General features: G+C 36.8%; 1 protein-coding gene across 2 annotated transcripts in view; it reads left to right on the forward strand.

The window, feature by feature from the left end:
* The window catches only part of NEDD4L (NEDD4 like E3 ubiquitin protein ligase), a 195929-nt gene that overhangs the window by 132190 nt on the left and 43113 nt on the right, over positions 1-20626 (forward strand). For both annotated transcript variants that reach the window (XM_075138130.1, XM_075138131.1), the window contains 8 exons: positions 977-1027; positions 6781-6842; positions 6946-7048; positions 7960-8126; positions 10397-10529; positions 11673-11849; positions 17702-17776; positions 19840-19899. In XM_075138130.1, coding sequence (XP_074994231.1) covers positions 977-1027; positions 6781-6842; positions 6946-7048; positions 7960-8126; positions 10397-10529; positions 11673-11849; positions 17702-17776; positions 19840-19899 — 828 coding nt within the window. The remainder of the gene's footprint in view (positions 1-976; positions 1028-6780; positions 6843-6945; positions 7049-7959; positions 8127-10396; positions 10530-11672; positions 11850-17701; positions 17777-19839; positions 19900-20626) is intronic.

The raw sequence follows: 20626 nt of genomic DNA on the forward strand, positions 1-20626 counted from the left end.
CAGTAATAAAGGTATAGTTAGATGGACACCCAGTCCCACAATCAGCTTGTTGGAGATTACCTTTATGGGAGATGGTGCCTTTGGATTTTTCACTCTGAGAGAATATGGTGATCGAATAGACAGTGAAGAACGTGCAGAAAAGTAGTGTTATCACTTCTATGTGGTCCTAGCTGTGTATAGGTGAATTTGTGATGGCGCTGTGTGGCCCTAATGTCAGTATAACCAGCCTTTCGGGTAATCCACGTGCTTAACCTGAAGCGGCGTATGAATGGTCAAGTCTTCAAGTGGGAAATACAGGATTACTCAAAAGGCTGGTTATAAGGATGTATAACTGTTCCTCACAAAGTAAGCATTCTGAATTAATGGCAGAGCATTCTTTAAAAAACCCCCAAAGTTCTAATACTTTGGTTTCTGGTTGGTAAAGTGATAAAACAAATTTTTATTTGGGGGAAAAAATGTTTACAATTCATGCAGTTCTATCTTCACTGTTTGGATGTTGGGTTCCCCTCCCTTCCCTGTCAGATGTGCATATGACATTTTTCTTAAAAAAAAAAAAGTCACCAAGTTTTGGCATGAACATTGCAATGACATGGTGAACGTTAATTTCACTCTGCTTTTTAATGCATGTGGAGACTAATTCATGGAAAGAATAGGTTATTACTTTGTGCTTTGAATTGTGCATAGGTTGTCAGAGGAAACAGAATTTCGTCAGTACTTAGCATATGTACTGTGGACTAAGGAGCCATTGTGGACTGTCACAGAAAATGCTCTGCTGAAATAGATAAATTATAACAACAGATAATGTGCAACAATAAAGGGGTAGAAACCAGTAATTGCTAAAATAATGGTTCTCAACCATCTTTATTTTTGCTTCATTGTGACTGGGTTGATGTTTATCATTTTTTGCTTTTCTGATGTAAAGATGACCTTAGAGGTAAAATTACTCCTTTTTCTGCCTTTTTTTTCTATTTGACAGACTAGAGACGACTTCCTGGGTCAAGTGGATGTGCCACTTAGTCACCTTCCGGTAAGCAGTGCTTTTGTCTCAGTGTGCTCTTTTTTGTCATCACCAGATGTGAAAAACCCTGATGTTATGTAGAATTTATATCCATAAGTAGTCCAGTTAAATTTTCTTAAAGCAAGCATTCCCAGCATAGCATTGGAGGCTTAAAGAAAAAGGTTATGGACAACAAAGCCCCACCATGCATAGGAATTGGGAGAAATGGTTCCCTTTGCAGGGACAAGGAAGACAGTTGTTCTCTGGTATCAGTTAAATTTCTCAACATCCAGGATTCGCTTCTCATCCTATTTCTTTCTTAAAATCCTTGTCTGGTCTGAGTCAACTGATGAATGACATGTGGCCAATAGACTGGTTGTTTCTCACCTTACCATTGGTGATCGTTGTCCTATTAATCTTCTGGCTTCTTCCTCTCCATGATTTTCCCTTACAGTTGAAACAGTTGTATTCTTCCTTAGCAAACTCCATTTCCTTCAGAACTTTTGTTAAAACGTTTTCTGTCTAAATAATATGCTGTTAAGGTTATGGGATAGTAGTTCTGTCTGGGAAAGTGGATAGTACATTTTGATATTACTTCAAAGCTTGTAAAGCCAATACCCACAGACTGAAATCAGAGAAACTGCTGAACCAGCATGACAGGATCTTAAGAAGTTACAAGAATTCAGTTCTTCTGAAAATGTTACAAAATTACTGATCTTTGTAACAAATTTGAGTAAAATTATTGTATTTCTTACTGATTGAAAGTAAACATATCTGAAGGACTCCTAAGTAATAATGGAAATAGTGAGATATTCATGAGTGCCATAGCACATAAAACAACATTCGTTAGACAATGACGTTGGACATTATTGATAATAATAATTATACAAGCTGTGATATTGTCGGAGCATACATTGTAGCTTTTAATATGCATACATATAACTTTTAATGTCTATATGTGTATAAATAGATTTTTTCTGTAAGAGACACGTAGGTGCCTATTGCCCGTCCTGTGTGATAGGGAAGTATGTATTTTGGATGTTTTCCCAATTTTAAGCAGCTTAAATACATTATATGCAAAAAAAAAAGAATCAAATAACTTAGAAAAGCTGATATTTGGAGGGGTTTCTTCTATTTTTTTTTTTAAAGTTAGAGTTTAAATACTTGGGTTATTGCCTGCTTTCAGTGTCATTTATTTACACATGGTTTCTGAAACACCAAACGTATCATTGTACAGGTACCTCAGTTTGTTTTATGTAGAGAGGTAAAGTCCTAGTTACTGAGATGTGACAGCTTCACATCTGGCATCTCTGTAACGCGTAAGAGGTGAGCCGTGAGGTGACTGGAGCGCGTCAACTGAGGGTTGCCCCACCACTGCGTCGGGCCAGCGAGTGCCTGGCTGGTTGCTTCCCCTCGCGTGTTACGAACTCTGACTAGGAGAGGGAGAGGTCACGCTCACAGTAGACACACATACTGTGGGTGCTAATCCAGGTTTTGTAGGTGTTGCTGTCGCTGTGTCCTGGGCGTGTACTTCAGTGCGCATTTCTGTAAGCAGTGGCGTCTGCTTGGGCAGAGCCCTGCTGTTCATTCGCATCCTCTGGTTGCCTGCTTAATTATCCTGGGTCTAATGCTCACGTGTTGAACTAGATCTGCATTATTCATAACTAGTTAGTTTTGCATAGTTTATTTTTTAACTCAGACTGTTTCCTTGGTCCAGTTTATGAAATGGCCACGCAAACAGCTGTGCTGGCTTTGGGGCAGGAATAATCACTGGAGGGGAGACTCTTACCGCTGCTGAAAGACATACCCGTGACTTCAATTAGCGACTTGCATTACTGTTGGAAGTGGTGACATAGAGGTGTGTTCTGCTGGTTTGCATCAGATTTGCATGGGAAGGGATGCACATCTATGGTCAGAGAAACCTTTTGTGTAAAAAAACAGGTGGTATAGATAAGCCCGATTCAGCTTCATTTTACCAGATTTGTTCAGCAAATGCATGGAAAGCCAAAAGGCTGCAGTAACTATGTGGTATATTCGTTATTTTAGCTGAAATTGAATTCTTTGACAGCAGTAAGAGTTCTAATAGCAAAAAATTAAAAGTAATTGACACAGAGTTTGAATCATTTTATTGTCAACGATCAAATATTTGAGGTGTTTGATTTGAGGGTGGTAATGTTTTCTCTATTTGTTTTTGTTTCTTAATAAATGGAGGGATTCTAAGCGTAAAGCTTGTTTTGTAATTCTGTAAAGCTCCAGTTGTCTGGTTTCCTCCTGGCAGCCAGGATTCTGCATGGTCTTCACACAGCGAGGAAAATTCCAGCTTAAATTAAGTGGAATTTCTATTTACTATCTAATCAAGGATGGGGTTCTCCTCCTTTAATTCTACGAGCATAGAATTGACGTAGCACTGGCTGTCTGTAAATTTTGATGTGAAACTCCATCTTCAGGTTTTTATAGATTGTGCATATAATCTGTACAGAGAAAGACACTCAACATTCAGAGACTAGTGAATGCTGTCCTAAATGTAATCAAATTTTATACGATGCTAGGTATTTGTCTATAGTACTACAATCCCAAGCCTCATCTTTTCAAAGATAAGTAAAAATGAATTCTTTATTTCATGGGTAGATTTGCTTCAGTTTCAGTTGTTCAGTATTGTAGTATGGTCTTTCTTTTTTTTCACTTAGTAGACAAAATTCCAAAATGAACTTTGCCGCAAATGTTTGTGCCAAAAAAGCATTTCTTTTGGCTTTTTGTATTCATATTGTACTTTACCCTATACTTCAAAGCTGAATTCAATCACTGACAAAAGAACTGAAGTTAGAAGGTCACAGGGCACAAAAAGCATGAAACACTGCAGTTGTTTTTCACCTTCTATGCAAATAGTAAAAAATACACTTTCTACTTCACAAAGTTTTCTAGTAAATTCTACATATATGCATATATACATATATATTTATACAGTGATTGTTTTATGCTTGGTATAAGTGTTTTCTGGTATTATATAATGTTTTGGATGACTAACATTGTCTGGATGTAGTTAGTATTTTTAAAATGTTGTACATGTTAATCTCACTTCCGTGAGCTTGGAGGGGTTTTTTTGTATTTGAATGGGTGAACGTGGGAATGATGGAAGTTGTTGAAAATGTTTACATCAAAATAAGGTGTCGATTTTAGCATGACTGTTGCTATTTGTGCCTGAATTTGACTTCTTGCTCTTGATGGATGTTACTGTAGGAGGAAAATGGCTTTGTAATGACTTTCACAGTGATGCGTATTTTGCTATGTCTGTTACGGTTGATCTTGAGTCATAACGTTGTTGTTGGCTTATAAAATATAATAGTTGAAAAGTATGATGGAACGATCAGAAATGTATTCTGATGAAAAATGCATCGTTCCATTCTCATGTAGTATTATTTTATCCGTACTTGTGTGTATATTTCCATTTACGTGTATCCATATGCACAGACATTATCTAAATAGCCTGTACATAACTGTAGAAAAAATCCTCTACTGCTAAGCTACGTGTGTCCTGCAAAAAATGTACTATGAAATATAAAATTAAGAGGGACATATTAGTGCATGCCTATTTTGTAGAGTCAGGTAGTATTTTAAAGTTCCTTTTTAGTAAACATTATTTTTAATAATTAAAAATCATCAGCAAGATTTGAGATAGAGCTATAGACATGTCACACACTTTCTGTGAGCTATTTTGAGGAATTAGAAGCTTTTTGTTTTCCTTCCATATTTTGTAGGAAGAGAACAACTCTCCTCTTACTGGGGACTTACATAGAACATGAGTGTGCATATCTCTTTCTAGCTCATATTTGAGTGGAATGCTAAACTTCTTCAAATGGTTTTAAAGTCTTCTATTGTCTTTACATAGAAAATCCAAGATTGTAAAATTTCCTGGTTCAGCTACTTAACTGCCATTGAAGAATAAAATCATCACGCTAAAATGATGAAATTTCGCAGTCCAGAACTTCCCATTTCTTCTAGGCTCACTAGAAAGTGAGTGTGATTCCTGCACAAAATCCTTCCTCACTCCCCATCTTCGCAGAAAATTTCTGCAGCTCCAGAAGCCACTTTTTTCCCCAAAAAATTTCCTCTGGGAAAGCTCGCAATATGTGTCTCGGAATGGTCATTCTTTCTATAGCTGTAACGTAGCAGTGTCTCCACAGGGTGCTTACCTACCTGCCCGTGGGTGTGTTCTCATACTCTGTTATAATTAGTTATTTATATGCTTATTAAGGTGTGGGTACTAATTTGATGCTCTGGGAAACATACTTATATCTTTATGTTCTAATTGATATTTTCCTCATTCATCCTTCCAGTACCTTAATAAGAGACATCGTGGTGTATTAACAAATGTTTGCTTTCACATTCTAGCTGTACTGCTGATGTGTTTGTCAAAATCCTTGTTTTCTCTAATATGGTCTAATTACTATCTGCAAAATTTGATTAAAATATACAGCTTCTTATTTGATGTATATTACTTACAGTTGAGTACTAAAAAGCAGTACTTCTTGATCATGCATGCTTTGATGTCCTGTTCATTTGGTTAAAATCTACTCTGAAAAAATGGGAAGTCTGTCTCTCAGATTAAGTGGGCACTCAGTGCAGGAAATGCCTTGCAGGAGAAGAGTTCATTCCGTGAAAGTCTGTATGGTATTTGGTACAGTACCTGAAATAATGAGTTAGGATTGATTTTTAAATTCTTATTTATTGACTTTGAAATACAAGAGATGACAAAGCTTTTAATGAATAATAGTCTGGGAGTTAGATTATTCTGTGTTTAGAAAGGTTTAGTTAAATAATTGGACTTGAGAAGTATTCCTATTTGTAGGGCTAGGGCTGGGAAGGGATCTACAGATATAGTATCATTTTTTTAGTGGATGGCAGATGGGCGCAACATTCTGAGAAGTACCCACTAACTTTGTGCTCATTTGGAGAAAGTTTGGTGTTAATCTGAGGTACTAGATCTCTAGTCTCACTGGAATGTGTATGATAATGTGCTTACTCTTTCAGTGTAACACAGTTCATGCTTCCAATTTTATCAGCCCAAATCGTACGATCGACTAGAATAAAGTACCCCAAACAATTAAGTATGTATATGGATTTCTGATTCTCTTATTTACCTTGTCGTTTTTAAATCCGAGTTTTGTACCTATAGCGTCCATGTTCTCACAGACATGAAGGATGTAACTTACTTGATAAGAAAGTGGAAATTCTCACGTAATAGAAAGTTTTCAAGATTTAAGGCTTTATGAAACTTACAATTAAATGGAAATCAGAAGATGTAACCTGTCAGCCTAATAATGTTACATATGTACTTCATAAAGGATTTCAAAGTCTTAATTATTTTTGAAAGTCTCAACTTTGAAATAAAAAATGAAGGCCAACTGAGGAGGAGTTTTATTTCATTGCTTTCTATCGTGCAAAAAAATACTGCTTCGAAATGGATGCAACCTTTTCTGACACTGCTGTTGGGTGACTGGAAGAAGTTGGAAAGGGTTTATTTAGTTGGTCTTTTCCACCTCTTTCTGAATTGTGAATGTTGTGTACGCTTTCAGATGAGACTTGGTTCAGCCCACCACTGCTATTGGCAGTGACATCTAGTGGGCTGCTGCTGCAACTGTCTGTTAACATCGGCCTGCCTGCTATAACTTCGTTATTTAAACGTCTTCTCTAGCATTTCTACCGCATCTGTGATGTGAATGTTCTTTATATGTCTCTACTTGTGGGCAAGCCCTTTAATTTGCCATTTTCTTAAATGCTTATAGACTGAAGACCCAACCATGGAAAGGCCATACACGTTTAAGGATTTCCTTCTCAGACCAAGAAGGTGAGGGAGAGGACCTTTGTATTTTAAAACATTTCTTACTTCAAGGTTTGTTATTTGCAAGTATTTAAGGTTATTGAATGAAATGTACCTCCTTGTCTTCTAGCCACAAATCTCGTGTAAAGGGTTTCTTGAGGCTGAAGATGGCTTATATGCCTAAAAATGGTGGCCAAGAGGAAGAAAACAATGATCAAAGGGATGAATCTGAGGTAAGGCTTAATGCTTGTGGAAGCATTCGAGTTATTAGAGATTCAAGTATAATTGTAGAAAAAGCTGTACCTTTGAAAGATAAAACCCTGGTAGCAGTGTTAGTAGCACCACCCCCCCCAACTTTTTTTTTTTAACTTTAGCCTGGTGTTTTCTCAACCATTTCAAGTATTTCAAAGTATTTCAGCTGCCACAATGAATTCTAAAGTCTGTCTGACTCAGTTTGTGAGCAAGTAGAAGCAGAACTCATGCCAAGTAGAAGAATTCAGAAAGTCTATGCAAGTAATTTATAAACCTAATGTATTAGGTAGCTGTTCCTCAGAGGCCATTTCAAAATAGGTGTTATAACATTTTTCTTTATTTCCTTGGTAGCGTTGACTTTGCAGAGAATAAAGCTCATGCAAGCACAGCAGGTTTAAAGACTTCTCAGCACTCTTATCAACCATCATCCACTTTAAGAATTAGCTGCAATTAGGGCTGACAGAGTGAATGTCAGCCCCAGTTTGCCTTACTTACTAATAGTGTGCAGCAGTCATCTGTAACTTGGGAATGAGGGTTCTCATCCCAAACCATACAGCTCTGAGCTCAAAAGTTGGCAGTTGGTTCTCTTTGGCTTCTTGATTGGGAATCTGCACCTGGCCACCACTAGAGTGAGCAACCACCCAAATACGTTTGGGAATCTCTGTCGTAATAGACTTGATGGGATTTTAGGTTTTTTGACATTGAAGTGAGGTGCACACTATAACCACGGAGCTTACTCTATTTCTATATGGTTTACGTTTAAGTAATTTTGAACTTCTTTGGAAAATTTTCAGAATCTGCACCTATATGCTAATGCAAGTAACAATGAAATAACTTCTCTTTAACTTGAACTTTAAAATTTAATTTTTTTTTTCTTTTTCCCATTCCTAAGCATGGATGGGATGTGGTTGATTCCAGTGACTCTGCATCTCAACGTCAGGAGGAGTTACCACCTCCTCCGCTGCCTCCGGGATGGGAAGAAAAGGTGGACAACCTGGGGCGGACTTACTATGTCAACCATAACAACAGGACTACTCAGTGGCATCGACCCAGTTTAATGTAAGTGGCAGTGTAGTGCAACGTTTAGTGGATGTATGCAAAATTATCAATAAGTGGTGATTTTTTCCAACAAACATAACCATTTTGTATTTACAAATTCAAGGCTGGAAAAAGTCTTAAGCAAGACTTTTACAAAGCACTTTATAAAGGCACACTATTCTTTTCAGTAACAGATTAATTATGATTTTGGTGCTAACTCTGCTACGTATCTGAAACTACTTTATTCATGGAAAAATTTTCACAGATGTGCTAGTAAATTGAGAACCAAAATCTGGAGATCTTCAGTTAAAAAGAAAAAAATCTTTTTTTTTTTTTTTTTTTTTAAGAATGAGAAGAGACTTCCCCACCCCCAGCAAATCACATATTCACATAGGTATTCTGGGAAATTCTAGGAAATCTGAAGGGGTGGGAGGGAAGTCAGTACATTAACAATGTACCTTAGAATATTGGGAGACAGATGTGGAATTTTTCAGTAAGTAATTTAAAAGGAATGAATTACTTTCTTCAATAGAGACTTGTTGAAAAGGTAAGGAGAAAAAGAAGTCAACTCTATTAGTTTAACTTAATTAAAACTGATTAACTTTGAGGAGATCCTGATTATTATTCAGTGTATAGATTGCATTACCTATGTACACTGGTTATGCTTATGTGGAGTTCCTGTTCAAGCTTCATTATATGTTTCTTATGATTAGATTTATAAAGCTGTGGCAAGCTTACATTTTTAAAAGTATGTATATTTGACAATGTTAAGAGTTATACTGAAATCATGTATTAGGTAAACATCTTGCATTATTTTTATGTAGCGACTATTCTTCCACTATTGCTTATTACAACAGTAGTGGTTCTTCTTTCTTGAAAATTCGTAATCGTAGCTAAATTACACAAATGTGTGTTGTCCTTATTTAAGGCACTATTTGTTCTTCTTGTCTGATGCATTTATCTTAGTTAGAATGGAATTACATTTTGTTCTGTATGTTTTGAACTATTTACTATTGAACTATTTGAGCTATTTACTAAGCAATGCGTATTTTGTCAAGTAATTCTCATCAACTACTATCATTATGATTGGTAATGGTCAATAAGCGTCTATAAAAAGGCAGGTTTTATAAATTATTTGATTTAGCACCTACTTGTAACCCGATTATGCGGAATGAAGTAAAGAGTACATGGATTCAGAAATGTTTGACTGGCAGATACCAAAAAGTAATCATCACTAGAAAGCGTCATTATCAGATGGGTATATAAAATGAAGGCCTCAGGGGTTCGCTTTTAACTAAGTATCATCACAGGTAGTTTCGAAACAAATGCGTAATTACTACTGATAAACTTTATGCATGACACCAGATTTGGTGAAGTGAAGAGTTTAGAATGATGCTGTTTAGCCTTTAAATTCTATGAAACCACTAGGAGCGGAAGGTCTCGTGAGGCTGAAAGTAGGATACATAACCTCTCACTTTTAGGCCAGTGACTCAGTTGGTCATCAAGGAAAAACACTGAGTGCTGTACAGTCCGTGTCTGCAGTATGAAAATGAGAGTAGTTCACTTATCATAGTTCTTTAAAATGTGCAATGATAAAATGATTGCACAAAGAAGTTTTTCCTGAACATAACCATCTTCCACAGTTACAGTCCCTCATCCTGAAGGAGAGGTTTAAAGGCAATACTGCCTTCTAACAACATCTGCCCATTGAGTACTGTAATAGAGATTTATATCTAGCTGTGCACATTGAGAAGTTCCACAAGCCAGGCAGGTCTCCATTAAGGGAACTGGGGTATTTTCCATTTCCACCACTGCTGGTGTGAGCCAAGCTAGTGGTTGCAGCCAATTCAAAAAGTTATCCATACCGCAACAGCTTGCATTTGCTTTGGCTATCAAAAAAAGAAAAGTAATAGTTGAGTTAAAGACAGGGGCAAAGGTAAAATCTCTGTGTCAGGAATGATTCTGGTCATCACAGGAAAGGAAGAGTAATGATGGGTTAGTACATTTGAGTGTGGACTTCCATTTCTGCTCACCCAACTGTGATGTATAAAGAATGGTAATTTCCATTGTTACATGACATTTGTGAAGTGCTTCCAGTTTTATTTACTTTGGATTGAGGGATTAAATGGTCTCCTATTTATGAAGCCTGGCGTATGCAAGAATAATGATTTTTAAAATCAAAAGCATTAATGAGGTTTTGAAAGCAATGGACAAAGTAGGTGGTTTAGTTTAACATTCATTATTTTCTTGTTCTTTTCTCCTTCACATGCTTTCTCTTCCCCACTATCCAGTGATGTGGGATCTGATTCAGATAACAATATCAGACAAATAAACCAAGAAGCAGCCCATAGGCGGTTCCGCTCTCGGAGACACATTAGTGAGGATTTGGAACCAGAACCTGTGGAGAGTGGAGACATTCCTGAGGTATGTAAAGGTCTTGGTTTTAAGAAGTTGACTAAACTTCAAGCTGATGTGTTTCTCATCTGTAAGCTAGTTACTATACAACATACATAGTAACGTTTTTACATGGTGTTTATGGAAATTGCCTGAGTAAAATGCCAATGACACAATAAAAATCCTAAACAGAGCTATACTTCTAAGGACTCATGCATTTGTGCATAACTGATAATGTATGCACAATATTAAATACCATACAAATGCTGGGAGAAACGTTTATAATTCCAAGCATTGCTTGTTATATATACATTGATAGAAACACTGTCAATATTCTGCTTTGAATAACAATGGAATAAGTCATAAAAAGAAGGGAAACATACTGGCTGTAACTGCCATGTACTTCAATTTTCTTTAATGTCTTGATTTAGAGGAAAGAGAAGCTGTTGGTTTTTTCCCCAAAATACTTGGTTTTAGTTAGAATTCTGAGATTTTATTAATCAGGGTGAGTGTTTGTTTAATTTATAGCTAGACTAAATAAATTAAATTTGATAGATATTTGTAGGCCTAAGTGAGAGCTTGTGCAAAGCTCGAATCCCATTCAACTTTAAGGAATATTTTATTATGTGAATCACAGACAAAATTCTTCGTGAAAGCTAGTTTTAGTTCACTAGATGTTATTCAGAGCGACAAATAGGTTGCGGAAAATATTGTTGCACTCGTCACCTGTTAATATTTGAATCACAGATGCTAATGAGTCCTTTCTATTATGCATTTTATTCTAAATTAAAATTAACAGTTGTTTCTTACAAGTTTTTAGTAAGAGTGCAGAATTAGTTAATTTCGAACAAAATTTCAGATAGAATTTATTTAATGAGAGCTCTTTTTTATGCATCTTTTCATCTACTTCATTTTCTGTGTTGAATCATAAAGCTTTGTGTCATCATCAACATGAAGACCATTTTGAAGTCAACATGAAAACCATTTTTCCCTGTGACTGCTTCACACTGAGTGTTTGTTTGTGTGTTCCAGAGATTGGTTTATTTTGTTAAATATTAAGGCTGATTATCACACCTGGTTTTGCCACAATGAGGTGGTCACACAGAAGGCAACGGGAAAGAAGACTCAATCTGTCTTTATAAATCCTTAACATAGTTTCTTCTCTTTTGCTAGCCTTGGGAAACCATTTCAGAGGAGGCAAGTGCAAGTGGAGATTCCTTAAGCTTGTCATTGCCACCTCCTCCTGCATCTCCAGTATCCCGTACCAGTCCTCAGGAGCTATCTGAGGAACTGAGCAGAAGACTTCAGGTCACTCCTGATTCCAATGGGGAACAACTCAGTTCTTTGATTGTACGTGACATGCTGCTCTTTCTATATAAACTTCTATTACTGTAATCTTCTGTTAGTTTGACCTAATCTGAATCATTTACACAGATGGGTAGTAATTCATAGAATCATAGAATGGAATCATTAAGGTTGGAAAAGACCTCTAAGATCATTGAGTCCCACCATCAACCCCAACACCATGCCTGCTAAACCATGTCCCTAAGTGCCTCATCTACACATCTTTTAAGTACTTCCAGGGATGGTGACTCCACCACTTCCCTGGGCAGCCTGTTCCAAGGCCTGACCACTCTTTCAGTAAAGAAATTAGTCCTCGTGCCCAATCTAAACCTCCCTTGGTGCAACTTGAGGCCATTTCCTCTTGTCCTATCGCTAGTTACTTGGGAGAAGAGACCAACACCCACCTCACTACAACCTCCTTTCAGGTAGTTGTAGAGCGCGATGAGGTCTCCCCTCAGCCTCCTCTTCTCCAGGCTAAACAACCCCAGTTCCCTCAGCCGCTCCCCATCAGACTTGTGCTCCAGACCCCTCACCAGCTTCATTGCCCTTCTCTGGACACGCTCCAGCACCTCCATGTCCTTCTTGTAGTGAGGGGCCCAAAACTGAACACAGGATTCGAGGTGCGGCCTCACCAGTGCCGAGTACAGGGGCACGATCACCTCCCTGCTCCTGCTGGCCACACCAGTTCTGATACAGGCCAGGATGCCGTTGGCCTTCTTGGCCACCTGGGCACACTGCCGGCTCATGTTCAGCCGCTGTCGACCAGCACCCCCAGGTCCTTTTCCTCTGGGCAGCTTTCCAGCCACTCTTCCCCAAGCCTGGTCTCAGGAAATTGCTGGTCTCGGGAAACCCTGAGCATACAGTTAAAATTACCTTCAAAAAAATGCATCATAATTTCACCATTGAGCAAACGGCCTTGAACAACAGAATTCCTCAATTTAGATTTAATGTCGTCTTCTAGTGTGAGTTTAACTTCAGACTCTGCTACTGTTATACCTTTAGTGAAACAAAATATGTAATACTAGAGAGTATCAAGCTAAGAATTTCCAAAGAAAAGGGGCAAAACTGCTAACACTCTTTCAGTCATCATCCATTTTACTACATGATAATTTTTCTTAAGTTCAGTTTTTTAACTATACATGTTTATATTAAAGCATGTGCTTTCTTATATTAGGATTGTATAAACCCCTCGTAGTTTACTGGATTAACTATTATAACACTAACAAAGGATTGGAATTGAAAGTAGGTAATTCTGATTAAATCCTCCACAAGTTTGTAAATGGCTAGTCTGGAAAACAATTGTCTCTCACTGTAAGAGTTTACTTGAGGTAAAACGAAAAAATGTTCTCTATATTTGGGTTATCCATTACTTTGTCAGACTGATGATACCACAAAAAATAAGGATAATACACTTGCCAGTGGAGGAATGTCTTATGTCTGTGATTACAGAAAACAATTTTAAGTTTTAAACAGAACATCATGCTATGATTTATTCATTTTTTTATTCTTGGTGTATGCCATCATGGTACCTTTGCAATTCAAGAGATAAGAAATCATATTTACTCTTGTTCTGATTAAATAGAATCTTGATTAGGTGCAAGTTTTTCAGAAAGAGCTTACGCAATAGGTGTCTTATAATGATTTGAATGTTATCTAGAGGTTAGTTAGCAAATTATAGCTCTGATGGCTAACCATCTGCACTTGTGCTTTTGTAGATAACTGCAGCTTTTAGTAGACCTTCACTTGGAGGGCAAGAGGTTAATCAAATAGTTTCAGTGGCAAGATCAGGGCCTACATTTTTTACACCAAAAATAATAAATAAATGGTTTAGCTGCAAAGTTACCTTAATTAAAATAATTCAATTATTATATTCCTACACAAACTTTTATGAGCCATTAAGTGATAACATCTTTCTTATCAGTGCAATAAAAATTATAATCAGACACGCTTGCAAAGTAAGAAATTGTCAAAGCATTTGAAATCTCTGTTACTGTGCATTATCCAGTGTAAGAGGGTGTTGGGATACTGAAAGTGACGGAAAAAAGCCACGAAATTACTCTAAGATGCCTTGCTGGGGCAGCCAGAAGCCTGCATGCAGAGGCTGAGTGGGTCAGCAGTGTTTAGTGTGCAGCCCTAGCCTATCTGTCAAGGCAGCTGGTGTCTCTGAACTGTGCTTCCCACAGCCCTGGCCTCTCTGAGGGCTCACTGGCCTGATCCAGCACTTAAGTCTGAGCTGGGTCAGTGACCAGTGCTTACCCCGGGCTAATAAGTCCTCCCAATTTGGAGGTTGGCAAGCACAGTACAGAGACATCCAAGAGCTTCCTTTGGATTGAGCCAGGAGAAGTTTGGCACTTCCAGCTGGACACAAGCTATAATCCATGTGCTCAGGCATGCCCACGTGACATTTCCTCTTGATCCAGGTTCCCGAAGGCTTGTGAGATCAGCTTCACAACTTTGCATGGAGGAAGCTTGGATCCAGGGTTTTTCCCAAACCCACCAGCTCTAAACTGGCTTTGCATAACGCTGGCTCAGATCTGCAGGTCGTGGGCTGAAACTAGAAGCCCTTACAGTTGCATTTCCCCAACAGCATGCCCATGCTAGTATATCCAGCCTGACCTTTGATTGTTTTACATGGAGACACCTTCAATGTCTCTACATCCATACATAGTTAACCTACAACACAGCTAAATTGCCAACAGATAGTTGAGGAGTGATTGTATGTGCATTAAAGTATTTTGTCAATCTCCTCATATATCTATGTAATGCCAGAAAACACTTCAGACTTGCTGGTTAATACATTTGTCAGACAAATCCTTTCACATTAATCTTTAGCATAAGAAGCAAGGTGTAATTACATCTTTTTTTCTGTATTTTTTTTAAGTACTGATCTTTTAACAGAATGTGCTCTTAAGACTGATGTTTTCAAGTAAGAGTTGGAGTTTCTAATATGCCTCTCAAATAGTTTGCTTCATGGTGTTGCTTCGTTGTCTTTCAGTGGTACATAAGGGTGCCCATATGAGTGGTTATAAACATGCTAGGTCATTTGCTTGTTTATTAGTGCATTCATACCCGTACCATTTATATCCAGAAAAGTGTAATGCTAGTTACTCTTTGATTAAGGATGAGGTATTGTTATGCAAATTAGTAAGTTTAAGAATTACCCAAGGCTTGTTTCTGTACATGGAACTTAGAACCTCAATCAAACCACACAGAAAAGCTGTGTGAGAAAATGCATTTGAAGTGAAATGCTATTTAGATGCTGATTGATTTTATTGAATACTCTATAAATACAGTATTTTATTGAATACTGGTCAGCCCTGAAGTGGTCAGGCAGTTGGAGTAGATCCTTGTAGGTCCCTTCCAAGTGAAATACTCTATTCATGGCTTGCTTTGTTGCCAGCTCTCATGACTACAGTGTTTGTATATTTTTTTCATTATATGGGATTTCTTGTGAGTAACAAAAACGATTCCTGATGCCATGCCTAATGCCTTCTAGATGTCTTGGTACCAGCTATGGGGATATTCCAAAATTACTGTAATACTGTCGTATTGATTATGTTGGACTACACCTTGTAGACCAGGCATTAATTCTACAGGGTGATGGTTGCTAACTGATGTAGGCAGTCCCTTCTTAAACTTAAAGATTATTAGCATGGCACATTAGTTCCTTCTGAAACATTTTTTAAAAGGATAGCAACAAGTAAAAGCTGAAATTATCTTTGGAGGTCTTCTTGTAATTTTGGTATGTGAAGAAGCTTCTGTGGCTGAGAGTTCCAAAAACAATCTCGTAGCAAGTTGAAAATGTAATTATTGATCCTTGTCACTTCTGAGGTGCTGTCCCTTTATATTCTGAGCCTGTCCCATATGCAATGGAATTCAGTGACTTGACACTGTGCTTTACCACCTTATTTTTGATAAATCTCACAGGTTTGTGAGGAATTACATTTTAGTACCAAGCAGACATGCTAGCATATGTTAGGGCTTTTTTGTTTCTGATTCATGATCATGAAGGATGTGTCTTGGGAAGTTCAGAAACTAGAAGGCAAAGAGAAAAATTAAGATTTGAATTTTTTAAAAGAAATACTGTAAATTTTAAAGTAAATAATTTTTTAAGACTTTGGGGTCTCATCCGTAGTATTTGATTTTGGATTTATTTTTTGATGCCTAATTTTTGTCAATAATGCATGCCATCTGTGAATTTCACCATGAAGTAATGAAAACCAAGGTGAAGCATTCACCCCCTGAAGAGCTGTATCACAGTTTTTATTGCAATGTCTGGTTTTAAGAGAAGTGTCATCTGCTTAATTTTTGTCTAAGAAACAATGTTCTTGGCTTAATTGCTCACATTTTTTTCCATCCCTCTTATAATTTTTTCTTCCTGGACAAATTGGCCTGCTTTTATGTAAAGATTTCCCATCACTTACAAAATCATGTGGGACAGAGGATTTTTAACATAAGAGTTGCCCTTTCTGTTTGACCTTTCCAAAGAAATTCGTAACAATTCACCTGATCCTCACCAAGTTCAAACCAGAATTCCTGGAGTCAGTATTTTGACCAGGGGTAATACTGCTGCATTCTGCCACTGTTTTTATGATAGCAGGAAAAAAAAAAATCACATCTTTTTTCTATCAGAATGTGTTCATGTTGACATTTCTCCCTTAGAATAATGAATGAGCCCTTTCATTTTATAATATATATGAAGGGTCACTATCAACAGAGAAATTGTATATACCACTACCTGGTAAAGTAGAAGTAGATACTAACTGTTTACAGGAGATTTTGTTACAAAGAGGTTTGTTACCTGTAAATCATAAGTAATCTGTCTAGTAATTGGGTATATTCTAATGTCCTTTTCTTTTGGTATTATTTATGTTATATTTATAGGTGCCCTAATGATCATTATAATATAGAGTTCTATCTCTAGCAGTTAGTTTGGTTTCGTATGAAATTTCTGGATTAACTCCAGACAGCAAACTTCTGAGCACTTCTCTGCCATGTGTTAAACAGTAAACTTTAAAGCTGTTCTTAATGTTATTATTGAAGAGTAAGCTAAGCATCATGTACTAAGATGCAAATTTGGGAATTTCTTAATAGGGCAACAGATGATCTCAGCAAGGCTCGCACTGTGGCTGTAATCCCAGTGAAAGTTCTGCAGAACTTGCTGCTTTCCCAGCCCCAGGCTCAGGATGTCATAGACATCAGAACCACATAATCATCCCTTGTGTAGGATTGGCATCCTCTCGTGCCCCTGTGCGAGTAACGAATTTAGGGGTTAACTGGTGCAGTAAGCCGTATGTAGAAAATTATTAACTCTAGCCTATTGATTTTCCAAGGACTACATTGCCAGCATTCAGCCAGAAGTTTTACATTTTCCTTATGCTGCTTATGCTCCCTCCAGGTTCTCTAAAATGTCTTCCAAAGGTACTTGAAAGTAGTTTCTCAAAAGTTCCATGGCATTTTCACGTCCCATTATGTCTTTTGTTAATCTTCCCCTTTACTGCTGATTCCACAACTGTTGATTTTCCTGCGTGTTTTCCCAGATGGGATGGCCTATCCTCTTCTCTTAGATTAGGTCAATAAAACATTCTGACTTGGATGCTAAAGATGAGTACAAAATGTGTATCAAAGTACTTTCCTTTTCTCAATTAATCTGAAACAGTCCAGGATGGAATGCTGAGAATTTAGATTTTTCATTGCTTGCCACGTTTCTGTAGAAGTATTAAAACTAAAGACACCGCAACACAAATTGGGTTTTTTGAGGGGTTGGATTAAATGGGAGAAGAATGAAATTACTGAATAAAAGCCCATTTTTCTAAGACACCTTAACTTAAAGACATCTTTCTTTTTTTTGTTTCCAGCAAAGGGATCCTTCTTCAAGATTAAGATCTTGCAGCGTAACAGACACAGTTGCTGAACAGTCTCAATTATCCTTGGTAAACCAAAGCTAACTTCTATTTCTTTCCTTTCGTTTCAACATTCTCTGATTCTGAATAATATCTTTTCTTAGGTCAGTTCTGGTCAGATATAGATCAGTAACTGGTATGGGCATATGACTATCCCAAATAGTAATGGATACCAAATTAATATCATCATGGTCAGCAACTAAAATTAGGACATTCATGAGAGGGAACAATGTTTTGAGACTGAGAGCATAGTCTCACACTAACTTTAGTTCTCTAGCATAGAAATCTAGTTTACTAAACCGTAGCTATATAGTCAGTGGAGACAGAAAATCCTCCAAGCGGTGTTTTCAGCTGGGGTAGGAGAAGGCAGCGGCACCATCTACACTTGGAACTGTAGCAGCCACAGGACTCTGCTATCAGGTATATTTTTGTGTCCTGTAAATTGATTTTACTTGGAATATATAAATCTGTATAACATTAAAAAAGATTGGTGTTTTACCTAGTTGTAGTTAAAAGGAGCCTTTTTGTGATAGTCCTTGTACGATAGAACCCAATAGCATTGCATCTGTAGTTTTTTAATCTGAGTGATTTAGGTAAGTAGCTTCTTCTGCAATTTTATTTAAGTAGATTCTTCAAACAGGAAAAGACACAAAGATGTTTTTTTTAAAAAGATTCTCTTTCACATCATAACCATGCACACCTTTGATCTAATTGATAGAAAGTTCTATGTATTTTGTCCCACAAACCAAGTATGAGGATTGCAAAGGTGGTAAGCTACAGAGAGACTACTTAAAATAGGATTGTGCAAGATATGCTTTTGAACAAAACTGTTCAGATTTTCAAAATAATTTAATATTTTTAAAAACGATACTTTTCTTCCAGGAATTTTTTTCCAATTTTTTATTAGAAATACATTACATGTGAATCTACAAATAGCAAATTTGTTTATCTTCTTTATGGAAATATTGAGTAAATAGAGTATATCAATAAGTTTGTTATTAAAGCTGATGTCTCTCCTTTGCTTGTTCTTACTGTTGCTATTGGGCAGACGTTTGCAATAACCATAGTGTTTTTCTCCTTGTTTAATTTAACATGTTCTAGAAGTTGTTTAGTTTATCTACATTTGCTGCTTACAGATGCATGTAATAGCTGTTGTTCAAAGAACTGCTTCTGAAGTATTATCTGCCTCTTTACTTTCTCTTCTGGGTAAACAATGGTGTGGTTTCCGGTACAATTACACCTGAATTGTCTTCTCTCTCTACTAGACAAAGTTGTCTCCTAATGCAGTCTGTTCCAGAGGTGTTCTGCTTCTGTATTTAATATCACTTTATGGAGTTTGGGTTTCTCATCACTTTATGGAGTCTGGGTTTCTTTAACTGGTGTAGTCAGATTGGGATTGGTGATACGTCTTTCACTTTATTACTGTAGAACACTCAGTTCTTTCACTTTATTACTGTAGAAATGAATCTTTCAAACATTCATTTGCAGATGTTTGAAACAGCGGAATTGAAAGCATTGCTCTAAAACAAGGCTGCTACCTGATCTTAACCATATTTAATCTTACTAAGCTAATAATAATTTATCTTCTAGCAACTAAATATGTACTTTCTTTCTAAGTACAGTGCTGTTCTTGACTGTATTAATCCTTACTGAAGATTCAAAGTACCGGTTCCATCTTTTTCATCTGACTTTTTCTGTGCACTCATTGATGACCAGAATGTATCCATTTCGGTTTTAAATACCATGTTTATGGGCAGAACATGCAAAATTTGTTTGGGGGAAAAACAAAGGAGATCATGTTACATTTAGAGTGAATGTTCTTATTATTATCATTAGCAATACTGAACATATAGAACTGGATACAAGAACTCTTGAAATTAGTTCCCTTGGTGGTTTTTGTATGAGATTCTGACTTGGTTATCAGTGATTGATGACTCAGGTTTTTTGCTATTATCTTAAACATTATTTCCATCTAATTGCCCTCTTTTAATAAATTTGAGTGTCTGTGATTCCTTACTCCTAAAGATGTGATGGTAATCTATGACCTTCATCACTAAATATACTTATCTTTAACATTAATTATCATTTAACAGCAGAGTGGTCCATCTAGGAGAGCTCGTTCTTCAACTGTGACAGGTGGTGAGGATCCAACGGTAATAATACTCTTTATCAAGCACTATCTCTAAATAAAATGTGGGTAGATTTAGGTCCTGTAAAGCACGGAACTTTTTTTCACAGAGCAGCAGTGTGTTGAATGAAACACAGCCACTGAATCAATAGTTATTTTTTGTTGTTGTTGTTTCAAATTTTCTCAAAATTTCTCAAACCAGTGCAATTTCACCCAAATACTAGCATGTTTTTATGATGTGGATGTGCCACTGAGTTTTAACAAATCTGTGCAGTAAGGAAATACCACAGGCTTCTGAAAAATGAAAGATATAATACCTAATTCTTTAAAAACTGTCTATTGAAAGAATCAGGGATTAGAGACATTAAATCAATATACATGTAGCTGTGTTTTTAGCTTGCTTCTGTCTTCCCTTATTCTCCATTAGACTAATTCATTTTAATTCTTAAAGCTGATCTTAATTTGAGAACCGTGAAGGTACAGTGATATATCATACAGTTCTTAATGGTCTTATTTAATGCCAGTTTTCATTTTCCAGTAGTTGTTCAGCAGTCCAAGGCTGAATTTTTATTTTGATTGTTCAATAAAATTCTGGAAGTGCTTTTCTGAAAGTATAGTACAAAGAAAGTGGTTTTAATTTATATTGGACTTTGTCAAAAACATCCCATTCTTTTTTAACCTGATTAAATGTCAGTCTGAAGCAAGTTATTTCATAGAAATCCTTTTAGTAACTATCATAAATAGCTTTTACG

The sequence above is a fragment of the Calonectris borealis genome, chromosome Z (genome assembly GCF_964195595.1).
Source record: "Calonectris borealis chromosome Z, bCalBor7.hap1.2, whole genome shotgun sequence".
NCBI lineage: Eukaryota > Metazoa > Chordata > Aves > Procellariiformes > Procellariidae > Calonectris > Calonectris borealis.